The sequence below is a fragment of the Nothobranchius furzeri genome, chromosome 3 (genome assembly GCF_043380555.1).
Source record: "Nothobranchius furzeri strain GRZ-AD chromosome 3, NfurGRZ-RIMD1, whole genome shotgun sequence".
Taxonomy (NCBI): domain Eukaryota; kingdom Metazoa; phylum Chordata; class Actinopteri; order Cyprinodontiformes; family Nothobranchiidae; genus Nothobranchius; species Nothobranchius furzeri.
In genome coordinates, this window is record NC_091743.1 from 4,856,159 (window position 1) to 4,868,945 (window position 12,787).

The following is a 12,787-nucleotide window of genomic DNA, read 5'->3' on the forward strand; positions in this document are numbered from 1 at the left end:
CACACACACACACACCTACATGCACGCATGCATGTACACATACACAAACTATTGCAAGAGCCTTAACTAGAGCTCAGTCAGTTTGTGTCATTTCATCCAATGTTTTACGAAAAAACTGACACTATTATATACGTGTTTGAAGCCATTATGCAGTGGAACGCTGGCAACAAATTTCTGCCTGATCAACACTATCCAAGTCAGTCATTTGTTATTCTCCCAATCAATTACTGACCAAAACCTCATACTTTATGCAAAACATCTTTCATTTAAACATTAACTGGTTTTCAGCATACTGGGCAATAAATCAAAAATGTATTGTTATCGAAATTTCTGACCCTTTTCAAGATAATTTTTCCCATGTCAATAAATTTGATAATAAAATATGAATAGATATGTGTAGGTTGACAACGTTCGTGTCCCTTTAAGAAGCTGTACCACCTTGACGTAATACACATGACAGCTGCTTCTAGTGGACAACTTTTGTTTCTGCTCATACCTGTAGTTATCGTCCGTTTATCGTTATTGAGGTGAAGTCCACAATATATCGTGATATTGATTTTAGGCCATGTCACCCAGCCCTACGATCTTTTAAGAAAACATAAAAAGCCCTATGTAAAAAAAACTGCACATAAAATGATTATGTGGCACACTGACCTATATATAACTCATCGGCATCTGCTTCTCTTTATGGCTTTTTTTTTTACATTGTCGCTACGTCTGCCACGTTTGCAGTGTTTTTACCATAGTTTCTACATCCATCACGTCCCAAAGAAGGTTAAACAATCATCAAACCCAACATTTGAATCTTGTAAACTCCACACACCTCTCGTGCAGCACCAGCTGTCTGATGCTGCAGCAGCGTCAATCTTCCCGGCTGGATGAGTGAATTTCTTCATCAGAGTCAATATTCTGCTTCATAATCAGAGTCAGTCATGACCAGACAAAGTGATCAGTCAACAAAGACCAGACCTGCCGGCAATTATACGTTTCATCCTGATAATATTTGCGCTCTTCATGCTGCGCGCATCTTCTCCTCTCCCCGACTGGGAGCCTCTCGGCGGGAGGCGGTTTCAAACTAAACTCCCAAACTTTGCTCAGCCTGAAGGTTCCACATCTCCACTATCTTCTGGTGTAAAGTAGTAACTTCATGAGGGATCATATTTGTAGATGAGACTTGTTAAAGTCAGTGATGACGCTTGTCACAATACTGCAACTTTGGCGCTTATAACGAGTAAGTCCCAACACTGACAACAACGTACTGAAACTAGAACCAACATGCATAAACAGACAGATCGGTCCCGCCTACTTACACTGTTGGACTTTTTTAAATACACAGTAATCGTTGCTTCATCCTGCATCCTAGCAGCAACCACTTTGGCGCCTTTGGAGTCACTGTTTGTTTACGTCATGCTGCATTCAATGTAATTGGGAAAAGGAGCTTTAAGCTCTTAACCTCCAATTTTGTTTTCTTTCTTGCCTTTAAAGTGAAGGGGAAGGATCGGAGTCAATCTGAATCTGGAGGGGACAGATCCCCCCATCCCCCACCCTATCTGCACACCTGCATTGATGTGTATAAAGCCAGGTCAGTGAAGAAGGCCTGGCTGATCCTGGCAGACTGTTCTCACCCTCTTCATAGTGAGTTTAGATTGCTACCATCTGGCTGTAGATAGAAGTTACCAAGGGTGAAGACAAACAGACTGAGACACTTTTATTCCTGTAGCTCTTAAACTTCATAATGATGATCTACTGTGATGTGGTATATGTGTTGTTTTTGTTGCTGTTTTTTTTTATCACTAGTGACTGTGAAACCAATTGCCCCTAGGGCATAATAAAGATTTTATTCTATTCTAAGGTAGACTTGGTGTGCAGTCATCATTAGGTCCTGGTAAATGCGGAGGACATTCCTAAAACCGCTGTCTTCACCCCCTTTGGCCTCTTGAGATTTTATGCATCCCCTTCGGCCTTAAAGGTGCCGCACAAACCACCCTTTCCCTTCTGCCTCATTAAATTTGACCACCAATGCGTCAGATGTAGCTGTTGGCTCTGTGCTGGAACAGCATGTGGCAACCGCTCGCCTTTTTCAGTCACTCATTACGAGCAAAAGTACAGCATATTTTACAGGGAGTTGCTAACGCCATTTTCCAGGAAGGCCGCTATTTTACTGCATACATCGACCACAAACCTTTGGTTTTTGTTATGTCCAAGACCTCTGAACCCTGGTCCAGTTGCCAACAGTGACATCTAGCATGTGGCAGGAAAGTCCAACGTGGTGGCAGACTGCCTTTCCCGTGCTCTCCCCAGTTTCTGTGGGTATTGACTTCGCTGTAATGGTGGAAGATCAGTTAAATGACAGACATCTGAACGCTCCAATCTGCGCCGATGGGCCTAAAGATAGGCAGGAGCCTGGTGCGGGAAGGCCACCCTCCCCTCATCTGGGATTTCTCCAGGAGTATGTTATTGATCCTTTATTAAAAGTAACCACTTACATCACGTTACAACAATAACAAGAATCCTACACTGCTGCACGTTTTGTAATATAAATCTTAGTTGTTGTAATTTGCCCTTACTGAACAACTTCACAAGTTTATTTTTTAATTTTTAATTTTTTGTGTGAACATGCGCATGTTTTGGCACTTTGGCATTTTTGCAGGTCTGTAAAGGTTTCCCTGACACACACACACACACACACACACACACACACACACACACACACACACACACACACACACACACACACACACACAGGTTTGGGTCACACCCTGTTGATTTGCGCTAGCTGTCTGAGTAAATTAATGCAAATGTGGCTGAGTTCCCTGGAAAGTAGTGTGTTAACGCAACAAAAGCAGGAGGACAATGGCACAAATTAGCACAGCCCTAGTAATTCTGGTGTTACAGCAGGTCACCTTAACTCAGGTCACGCCCCAACCGGTGTCTTGATCCATCCACATATGAAAACCAAACCAAAAGGGAGACCTGGCAGACTTAAAGAGTGGCACTGACGCCGTAACCGATAACCAGTGGCCCCACCCCAACCATCGCCCTTCAAGTGCACTCTCTCAGGTGTGCACACACACACCACCTGGAGGCTTGGTGTACCAGCAGCAACGTCACTGGGTACTTTTCAGCCAATAGTAATGGCTGATTCAAATGGCTCTAGTGCAGTTTTAACCAGAAGAGGGCGCAATAAAACGACTTTAGGCTGAAATTTATATTTTAAATACGATGCACTAAAATGCCGTAATAATGACTACACATGTCTACAGCACTATTGGAAATTCAATTCTGGTTTATCAGCAACAAAACATGTATTTGGGTGACTTGCTGTTCATGTCTGATATGAGCATGTATTTATAGAGTTGAAGGCTAAATAAAACCTTGTTTCTTTTGTAGGAGTAAACCATGTCACTCTCCAGCTGGATCTCGGCAACCTGTTCCAACTGGATAGCCTGGTGCTCAGCTTCAAGGTACCACAAAATCACCACTACACAAATAATCATTTTCCCTTTTAGTTCATAATTATTTACCTTAATGGTAATTAAATGTTATAATTAATGTTTTCTACCATCAAATCTTTTTACCTGATGAAGATCAGAACTAGGGATGGGGATTGAAAACCAATCATTGTTGAGAGCCGGTTCCCATTGTTTCATTTCCTAGGAATCATTTGCCTTTTTTGAAAAAGATTCCCTGAAAGCCAGTCAGCACGAATGACATCACCATGCTCGTTGCATAGCTACACATTTACTCAGAAGGAAACATGGGATAAGCTTTGTTTATGCTAGACGCATTCACTTTCCACTTGGTGATGCGGCTCACGGATGGAACGCGCTTCACAGCTCGCAGCGTTTATGGTTCATGCGGCTCGTCTCTGCGGTGAGCCAATATTCTCCCAAACTGTAGGGGGCAGCATGGAGCTCTACGGCATGCATCCAACACTACACCATAGTAGAAGTAAAAATGACTGTTGTTTACAACATGACATTCCAGCATTTTTTAACAGCGTCCTCGTCTTTTCCGACAGTGCGAGCTATTTCTCTCCAAGAATTATTAACAACATGTTGATCACGGTGATCTCTGAGAGCTGGTTGAAGATGGCGCCAGTGTTGCCGGCCTGCTGTCTGTCAGCTCCTCTACTTTTTGTTTTTTTATAGTTTTTAGCCTATGCGCTACAACCCGCTCATCCAAGATTGGTGTATGCTCGTCATACGCTATTAAAAATAGGTTTTTCAGCTGGATTTTTACCGTTTGAAGCTGTTGAGCACTGGAATACTTCCTCTCCCCTCTACCTGGATGGCCTTTCGGCGTGCTGGGAAACACCGCCGTTTACGCACCCTACTAGGAGGAAACGTAGGAGGAGAGGCTGTCGGGGTGGACGGCTCGTCAAGCTGAAAGCATTGAAGCTTGCCTCTTCTGGCGGTTCGCGAGTGGTCTTGTGTTCGTCCACTCGGTTCCTGGCGCCGTGGCGTGTGGTGGATCTGGTGGATTCCTGGCTCGTTCCTGTTGCCGGCAATTCATGGGAGTTTGGCATGCGCTCCCCACCCTTTCGGAGATTCAGTCGGAGACGAGCTGATCTGAGGAATCTCCGATCATTGACTAGAGCTTCCTCCACCAGCAGCAGCTCTGAAGTGTCCTTAAGGTGGGACCTGGTCAATGCTAGATCTGTGGCTAACAAAACATTCATTGTGAAGGAATTTTTTTACAACGCATGTTCTTGACATCCTCTGTGTGACGGAGTCATGGATTCTTCCTGGTGAGTCCGCTGTTTTTAATGAAGTGATCCCAGCAGACTGTGCTTTTATTAATGTGCAGAGGACCATTAAACTTGGGGGTGGATCGGTGGTTATCTATAAAGCACATTTGAAGACGAAACATTTGCAGTCCTGGTCTCCTAATACCAGTTTTGAACTGTGCTTATTCGAACTTGGTCATCCGCAACCAATCCTCTGTGCTGTAGTATATAGACCCCCGAACTACAATAAGGATTTTTTACCGGAGTTTTCAGAAGTCCTAGCAAACTGGGCTGCTAGATACGAGCGGATTTTGCTACTGGGAGACTTTAATATTCATATCTGCTGTCCTGGAAAACCTTTAGTCTCTGATTTCATCAACCTTGTGAACTCTTTGACTTTTACGCAGTGGGTTAATGGGGCCACACAGGAATGTGGCCACACACTGGATCTTGTGTTATCACTGGGGTGTTCAGTAGATAATCTGACTATTAAGGATGCAGTTTTCTCAGACCATAATCCCATATTATTTGAGACTACTCTGCTAAGTAATTTGCTGGCACCTGTTGCCCCCAGCAGGTATAGTCGTCATGTGAACTCTGACACTGCAACTCAATTCACCTCACTGTTTGAAAAGCCTTCTTTGATTTATCAGACTGGATGGATTGCTTACTTGCTTTAATGAGACCTGTGAGGCTATCCTTAACACTGTTGCGCCGTTAAGGCCCAGGAGGGGAAAAGCGTATGGTAAATTTATGGTCAACGGACGCTACTCGTGCCACAAGAAGGACATGTAGAAGATACGAGAAACAGTGGAAGAAGGATGATCTGCATGTTTCCCTAATTGCTCTACGTGACAGTTGGAAATCATACCAAGAGGCAGTTAGATCTGCGAAATTTGCATATTATTCAAATCTCATTTCTTAAAACTCAAACAACCCCAGAGTACTTTATACAGCAATTGACTCAGATCTGAAACTAAATGATCATCATGTGGCTTCAGCTAAAATGTGTGATGAGTTCCGTGACTTTTTCATTGGGAAAGTTTCTGCGCTCCGGGCTAGCATGTCTAGGGCACCGGTATGTGGCCGTTCTGTTACTGCCACCAGAGGTTTGGTAGCATTTCAACAAATTAGTCTTGATGATCTGATCAAGATCGCTGGGAAGGCTAAGCTGAATGGCTCACCGGAAGAAGTAATGCCAACGCGCCTCCTTAAAGAAGTCTTTCCAGTAGTCGCCCCTTTAATATTGAACATAATTAACATGAGCCTCAGTTCTGGTATAGTCCCTGACGATTTCAAAAAAGCGGTTATTCAACCTTTGCTCAAAAAGCCTGGACTGGATGCTTCGCTGGCTGCAAACTACAGGCCCATTTCGAAACTTCCTTTCTTGAGTAAGGTGCTAGAGAAATGTGTTTACCACCAGCTCTTGGTTTTTATGGACGAGAATGCCATTTTTGAGACTTTCCAGTCTGGCTTCAGAGCTCTACACAGCACGGAGACTGCTCTGGTTAGAGTGCTCAGTGACATCTATCTAGCGACTGATAGCGGTAATTCTGTGTTGTTATTTCTGCTGGACCTCACGGTAGCCTTTGACACGATAGATCATGAAGTGCTGCTTCACCGTCTTCATCATTATGTCGGAATTTCAGGGTTAGCCCTGGAATGGTTTAGATCATACCTGACAAATAGAAAAATGTGTGTTAGGATGGGAAGTTATTCCTCAGAGTACTCTGATCTACCTTGGGGGGTACCACAGGGCTCGATATTGGGACCTTTGTTGTTGTCTATTTACATTCTGCCCTTAGGTGACATCTGTCGTGAGCTTGGAGTTCAATTCTACCTTTATGCTGACGACTGTCAGCTGTACCTGCCTCTGAACACGTCAAGTGGTCTCTCTATTTCTACTCTTACAAACTGTTTGAGGGAGATCAAGACCTGGATGACTGGAAATTTTCTGAGCCTAAATGATCAGAAAACAGAGGCTATATTATTTGCTCCAAGCATACACTGTGACTCTTCCCTAACTGACTGTGGGTCATTTAATGGCCAGCTGACTACATCGGTGACTAATCTTGGTGTTAAACTGGATAGCGCCCTTAGTTTTGATACCCACATCAATGGAGTGATCTCCTCCTCCTTTTTCCACCTTCGTCGGCTGGCAAAGATCAAACCGTTTTTGACACGTCGTGATCTTGAGACAGTAGTCCATGCTTTTGTTACGGTGCGATTGGACTACTGCAACTCTGTTCTATTCGGTGTGAGCAAGGGCTCAATAGCCAGGTTGCAAATGGTCCAGAATGCTGCTGCCAGATTTTAAGAGGGCAGGCGCAAGTTTGACCACATTACTCCTGTCCTAGCTGCGCTTCACTGGCTGCCCGTTAATGTTAGGATTCATTTAAAAATACTTTTACTAGTTTTTAAAACGTTAAATGGTTTGGCCCCTCCTTACTTGGTGTCACTACTTCAACCATACACCCCTTCACGGTCCCAAGAACACGTCTAAAGACGCGTGGTGATAGGACCTTTGCTGTGGCAGGTCCTAAGCTTTGGAATAAGCTTCCTCTGAGCATAAGGGCCTCCACCTCTGTTGCGGTTTTTAAGGCAAGGCTAAAAACATATTTTCATGACCTGTCTTTTAACCTTTCTAACTAGTTTTATTGTTTTACTTATAGCGATTTTACTCATTGTATTTTTATCTGTATCGTGTGATACAATGTTTTATTTTCTGGACTTAATGTTTTATGTTTTTATTTGATCAGTGTAGCGCCTTGGTGGCATCTTTTTGCCTGTAAGGCACGATTTATAAATAAAGTTGAGTTGAGAGCTGAATCATACAAATGTCTGTATTTACGAACCTCTGCCATACTAGTTCTTGCCGGTCCGCCATATTTTTCCGCGTCCGGCCGTCCGCGTGGTTAGAAAATTTCCTAGGTGCGCGTTGCGGAAATTTGGGGCCGTGCGGAGGCGCGGTGGAGGGGCGTGGTTGTTAAGATGACGCAAAGTGACGCAACTTTTCCGCGCGGAGCCGTGCGAACCTCGCGGACGCGTCAAGCATAAACCAACCTTTAGGGTTAGATATACACACACACACACACACACACACACACAAAGTCTCACACACCCTACTCAATGTTGTCAGTGTGCATTATTCTGAAGTAATTTCTAGTCATGACCTAGATTGCATTTTACTCTAGGTAATTGTTAAGGTCCTAGATAAAGGACACTGTCTTGGCTAGGGTTAGGGAATCCCGTTTCTGACCCAGAACATAAAAAGGTAAAATGATGAACAGGGGGAAGAACAAATTTGTTGCAACTAAAAGATTTATTCCTTATAAACAAAAGAAAATACAGCTGCCACGGACTGGAATTACTAACATTAATATAACTAGACACAATCCAAAAATAAATGAAAAGGGAGACATGAAAGACGCAGGAGTCTAGTCATCAAAGTCAAGCCCAAAACTTATCAAAAACCACTAAACAAGCTTGTGAACCTAAAGACAAGAGAGGGATCAAATCTAAAAGGTAAGTTTAAACTGAGTGTGGGCAAACAGGATACTCTCAATCTTAATAACAAAAAGACTTGTGCACCTGAGAGAGATGTATGCACCACCTTTCGTCAAACTTTTGACAGTTTTATTGCTTTATGACCTTTTATGACCCTTTATTTTGCCTTCTGCACACCACCTTATGTGAAGATACGATTTATAACCCTTTTGTGTTTGTTTTACTACACATCCGATGTTTGTCTTTTATTACATCCTTTTGTTTAATTATCCTTCTGTTTTATTAGGGTTTGGTCTTTATGTTACGTGAGAATTTATAACCCTGGAACTTTGAGTCAACTCTATCAGCCCACCCCTTTCAGATCTATGATGTAATACCCCCATCCCTCCCTCCAACATGGTCAGCTCTTTAAAAACTCAGAGCCATTTCAGCACACACACACACACACACACACACACACACGCACGCACGCACGCACACACATACACACACACAATGGATCTTGCATGTTTGTGACAATTTCTACTCTCTGAGTAGTAGATTTGTATGTATACTTTTGTTTGATCTTTTGACTTGAGTATGAAAATAAACATTTTGGATCGTGAAATGTTTGAACCTTTGAATGAATTGTCACCACACCACAGATTCATTCATTAAGAATCCTAGCTAACAACAGCACTAGGGTTATCCTATAAGCTTGCTAATAAGTTGTGCATGTCACCAGTAGGTGGTGTAATCAGTGAGCGTCAATACAACAGTCCCTATTGCTTTGCTGGGCTTCAACTACAGCTGTTTAACATTGTGTAAAAAGCCAAGCCGTTAAACTGACGCCAAAGCTGCTTCCTGTTTTTCTAACAGGGCGGTGGGGTCATGATGTACAATTACAGAACCGATAAACAGTAATCCACAAGTACACAAAATTTGGTGTGGATCTGATGTTGCACTATGGAGATGTATCTTGTTGAAAAAAATCTAGAGAACGCAATTCAAAAAACAGCTGTTCTTAGGTGGACAAGATCATTTACGTGCAGTTTAATAATGCATGTGTTAAACAGAGCCAGTTGCCTGAGCAGGGAGGCCCAGACTTCCCTCTCCCCAGCCACTTGGACCAGCTCTTCGGGGGAATCTCAAGGCGTTCTCTGGCCAGCCGAGTGATATGATCCTTCCAACATGTCCTGGGTCTCCCTTTAGGTCTCCGGACGTGCCCGGAAAAGCTCACCAGGGAGGCGTCCAGAAGGCATCCTGACTAGATGCCCGAGCCACCTCAACTGGCTCCTCTCGATGTGGAGGAGCAGTGGATCTACTCCGAGCCCCTCCCGGATGACCGAGCTTCTCACCCTATCGCTAAGGGAGAGCCCAGCCACTCTGCGTAGAAAACTCATTTCGACCGCTTGTATCCGTGATCTCCTTCTTTCGGTCACTACCCAAAGCTCATGACCATAGGTGAGGGTAGGAATGTAGATCGACCGGTAAATCGAGAGCTTCGCCTTCTGACTCAGCTCTCTCTTCACCACCACAGACCAGTACAACGCCCGCATCACTGCAGATGCAGCACCAATCCGCTTATCGATCTCACGCTCCATCTTCCCCTCACTCGTGAACAAGACCCCGAGATACTTAAACTCCACTTGGGACAGGACCTCATCCCTGACCCGGAGAAGACATTCTACCCTTTTCTGACTCAAGACCATGGTCATGGATTTAGAAGAGCTGAATTCTCATTTCAGCTGCTTCACACTCTGCTGCGAACCACTCCAGCGAGATCATGTTCTGGTGAAGCCAACAGGACCACATCATTTGCAAAAAGCAGAGACCTGATCCTCAGGCCACCAAAACAGATCCCCTCAACACCTTGGCTGCTCCTAGAAATCCTGTCCATAAAGGTTATGAACAGAATCAGTGATTAAGGGCAGCCTTGGTGGAGTCCAACTTTCACTGGAAACGAGCTCAAGTTATTGTCATACAGGGATCAAACAGCCCGTATCAGAGGGCCTGGTACCCCATACTCCCGAAGCACCCCTCAAATAATGCAGCTCTTAACTTCCAGGTGAAAAATCTGTCCGTTGAGATGGAGAACGCAAGCGTGTGATTGGTCAGGATGCCGTTGTCGTCTACAGCGCCACCATTGTGCCCTCACAAACATAAATAGAGCCGAGGATAACTAGCGGCACACACGGAGCAGCTTGAACAATACCTCCAGGAAAAACTCTACGATATGAACGTTTTATTCCCCCGTGACCGGAGGAGTGAAAAGATACGCAGCAGGCATTTAATTTGTGGACGTAAATGATGGAAACGTGGGTTCAGAGGTGGCGAGTTCATGAAGAGGTGGAGGAGGATGAGGGACACATCTGTCTGTGTTAAAAAGTCTCTTAAATACAAAAAACACAATATAATCACACTATCATGGACCGGGTACGTGACAGGATACCACAGAACAGCTCTACGCCCTCTGCTGTCCTGGCTTGCTTTGCAACACTCCCCAGGAGATGGAGAAGTCTGAGGTCAAAATGTCTCCGTCCGTGCGTCTCTCCCTCGTGGAGCTGACGGAGACATATAAATTAAGCTCAAGGCTGCACAGAGGTGCAGGGGTTGGCACTGTTGCCTTGCAGCAAGAAGGTCCTGGGTTCACATCCTGGGGTCTCTCTGCATGGAGCTTGCATGTTCTGCATGTGCATGCGTGGGTCTCCGGGTGCTCCGGCTTTCTCCCAAAGTCCAAATACATGTCAGGATAATTTGGTTTGTCTAAATTGTCCTTAGGTGTGTGTGAGTGTGTGTGTGTTTGGTTGTTTGTTCTGTATGTCTCTGTTGCCCTGCGATGGACTGGCACTTTGTCTAGGGTGTACCCCACCAGTTTGCCTGTTGACTGTTGGAGATAGACACCAGCCCCTCACAACCCTGCATGGACAGGCGGGTTCAGATAATGGATGGCTGAACATGAATAATTTTGTCTAAATTGTGTTATTTTGTTCTTACCCTTTTTTCTCTGTGTGTTGTGATGGATCTGTAAGGCGATGTGTCTAAAGGAGAGGCAATAAATAAGCTTTGGCCTCAGCCTATTCATTTTTGTTTTGGTTCCAGTGATTATAAATTATTTTGATGAGATGAATATCTCATGTTTACATTTTAATTTTACATGGTAAATTCCAACAAAAATAAACTGTAATTGTATATTGTAGGAAATAATCAACATGTTTGATAAACTTTTGTTTAACACTGTTTCGTTGATCAGCTGTTCATGGGTTATTGTTGCAGGGTCCCCGTCCCAGTGCCTTGGTAATAGAGAAGTCTCTGGATCACAGTAGGACATGGCAGCCTGTCCTCTACTTGGCTGCAAACTGTCAGAAATCCTTTCCTGTTGTCCCCACATCAGCACCTCTTACTCTTGATGGGACCTACTGCCACACCCTGCCGCACCACGCCAACCACTACCAGAATGAGAAGGTAAGGACAAACATCTAGCTCAGGGGTCTCCAACCTTTTGGAGACTGTGAGCTACTTTTACGCAATGAAAATACAGAAGAGCTACCGCCATACGATTGATTCACAATGATACTTTCCATGTGGAAATATGCTTACTATGTTAACCTGATTTCTGTGTTAACATGCTTACTATGTTAACAAGCTTGCTATGTTAACATGCTTTCTATGTTAACAAGCTTGCTATGTTAACAAGCTTGCTATGTTAACATGCTTGCTATGTTAACATGCTTTCTATGTTAACAAGCTTTCTATGTTAACATGCTTTCTATGTTAACAAGCTTGCTATGTTAACATGCTTTCTATGTTAACAAGCTTGCTATGTTAACATGCTTTCTATGTTAACAAGCTTTCTATGTTAACAAGCTGACTATGTTAACTAGCTTGCTATGTTAACATGCTTTCTATGTTAACAAGCTTGCTATGTTAACATGCTTTCTATGTTAACAAGCTTGCTATGTTAACATGCTGACTATGTTAACAAGCTGACTATGTTAACATGCTGACTATGTTAACAAGCTGACTATGTTAACTAGCTTGCTATGTTAACATGCTTTCTATGTTAACAAGCTTGCTATGTTAACATGCTTTCTATGTTAACATGCTGACTATGTTAACAAACTTTCTATGTTAACATGCTTTCTATGTTAACAAGCTTGCTATGTTAACAAGCTGACTATGTTAACTAGCTTGCTATGTTAACATGATTTCTATGTTAACAAGCTTGCTATGTTAACATGCTTTCTATGTTAACAAACTTTCTATGTTAACAAGCTTGCTATGTTAACAAGCTTGCTATGTTAACATGCTGACTATGTTAACAAGCTGACTATGTTAACTAGCTTGCTATGTTAACAAACTTTCTATGTTAACAAACTTTCTATGTTAACATGCTTTCTATGTTAACATGCTTTCTATGTTAACAAGCTTGCTATGTTAACATGATTTCTATGTTAACAAGCTTGCTATGTTAACATGCTTTCTATGTTAACAAACTTTCTATGTTAACAAGCTTGCTATGTTAACAAGCTTGCTATGTTAACATGCTGACTATGTTAACAAGCTGACTAT

At 43.3% G+C, this 12,787-nt stretch overlaps 1 protein-coding gene across 2 annotated transcripts in view; it reads left to right on the forward strand.

Annotated features, from left to right (window-relative positions):
* Window positions 1-12,787, forward strand: part of LOC107372335 (laminin subunit beta-3) — a 143,632-nt gene that overhangs the window by 27,347 nt on the left and 103,498 nt on the right. For both annotated transcript variants that reach the window (XM_054734789.2, XM_054734788.2), the window contains exons 5-6: window positions 3,391-3,464; window positions 11,492-11,680. In XM_054734789.2, the coding sequence (XP_054590764.2) occupies window positions 3,391-3,464; window positions 11,492-11,680 (263 nt within the window). The remainder of the gene's footprint in view (window positions 1-3,390; window positions 3,465-11,491; window positions 11,681-12,787) is intronic.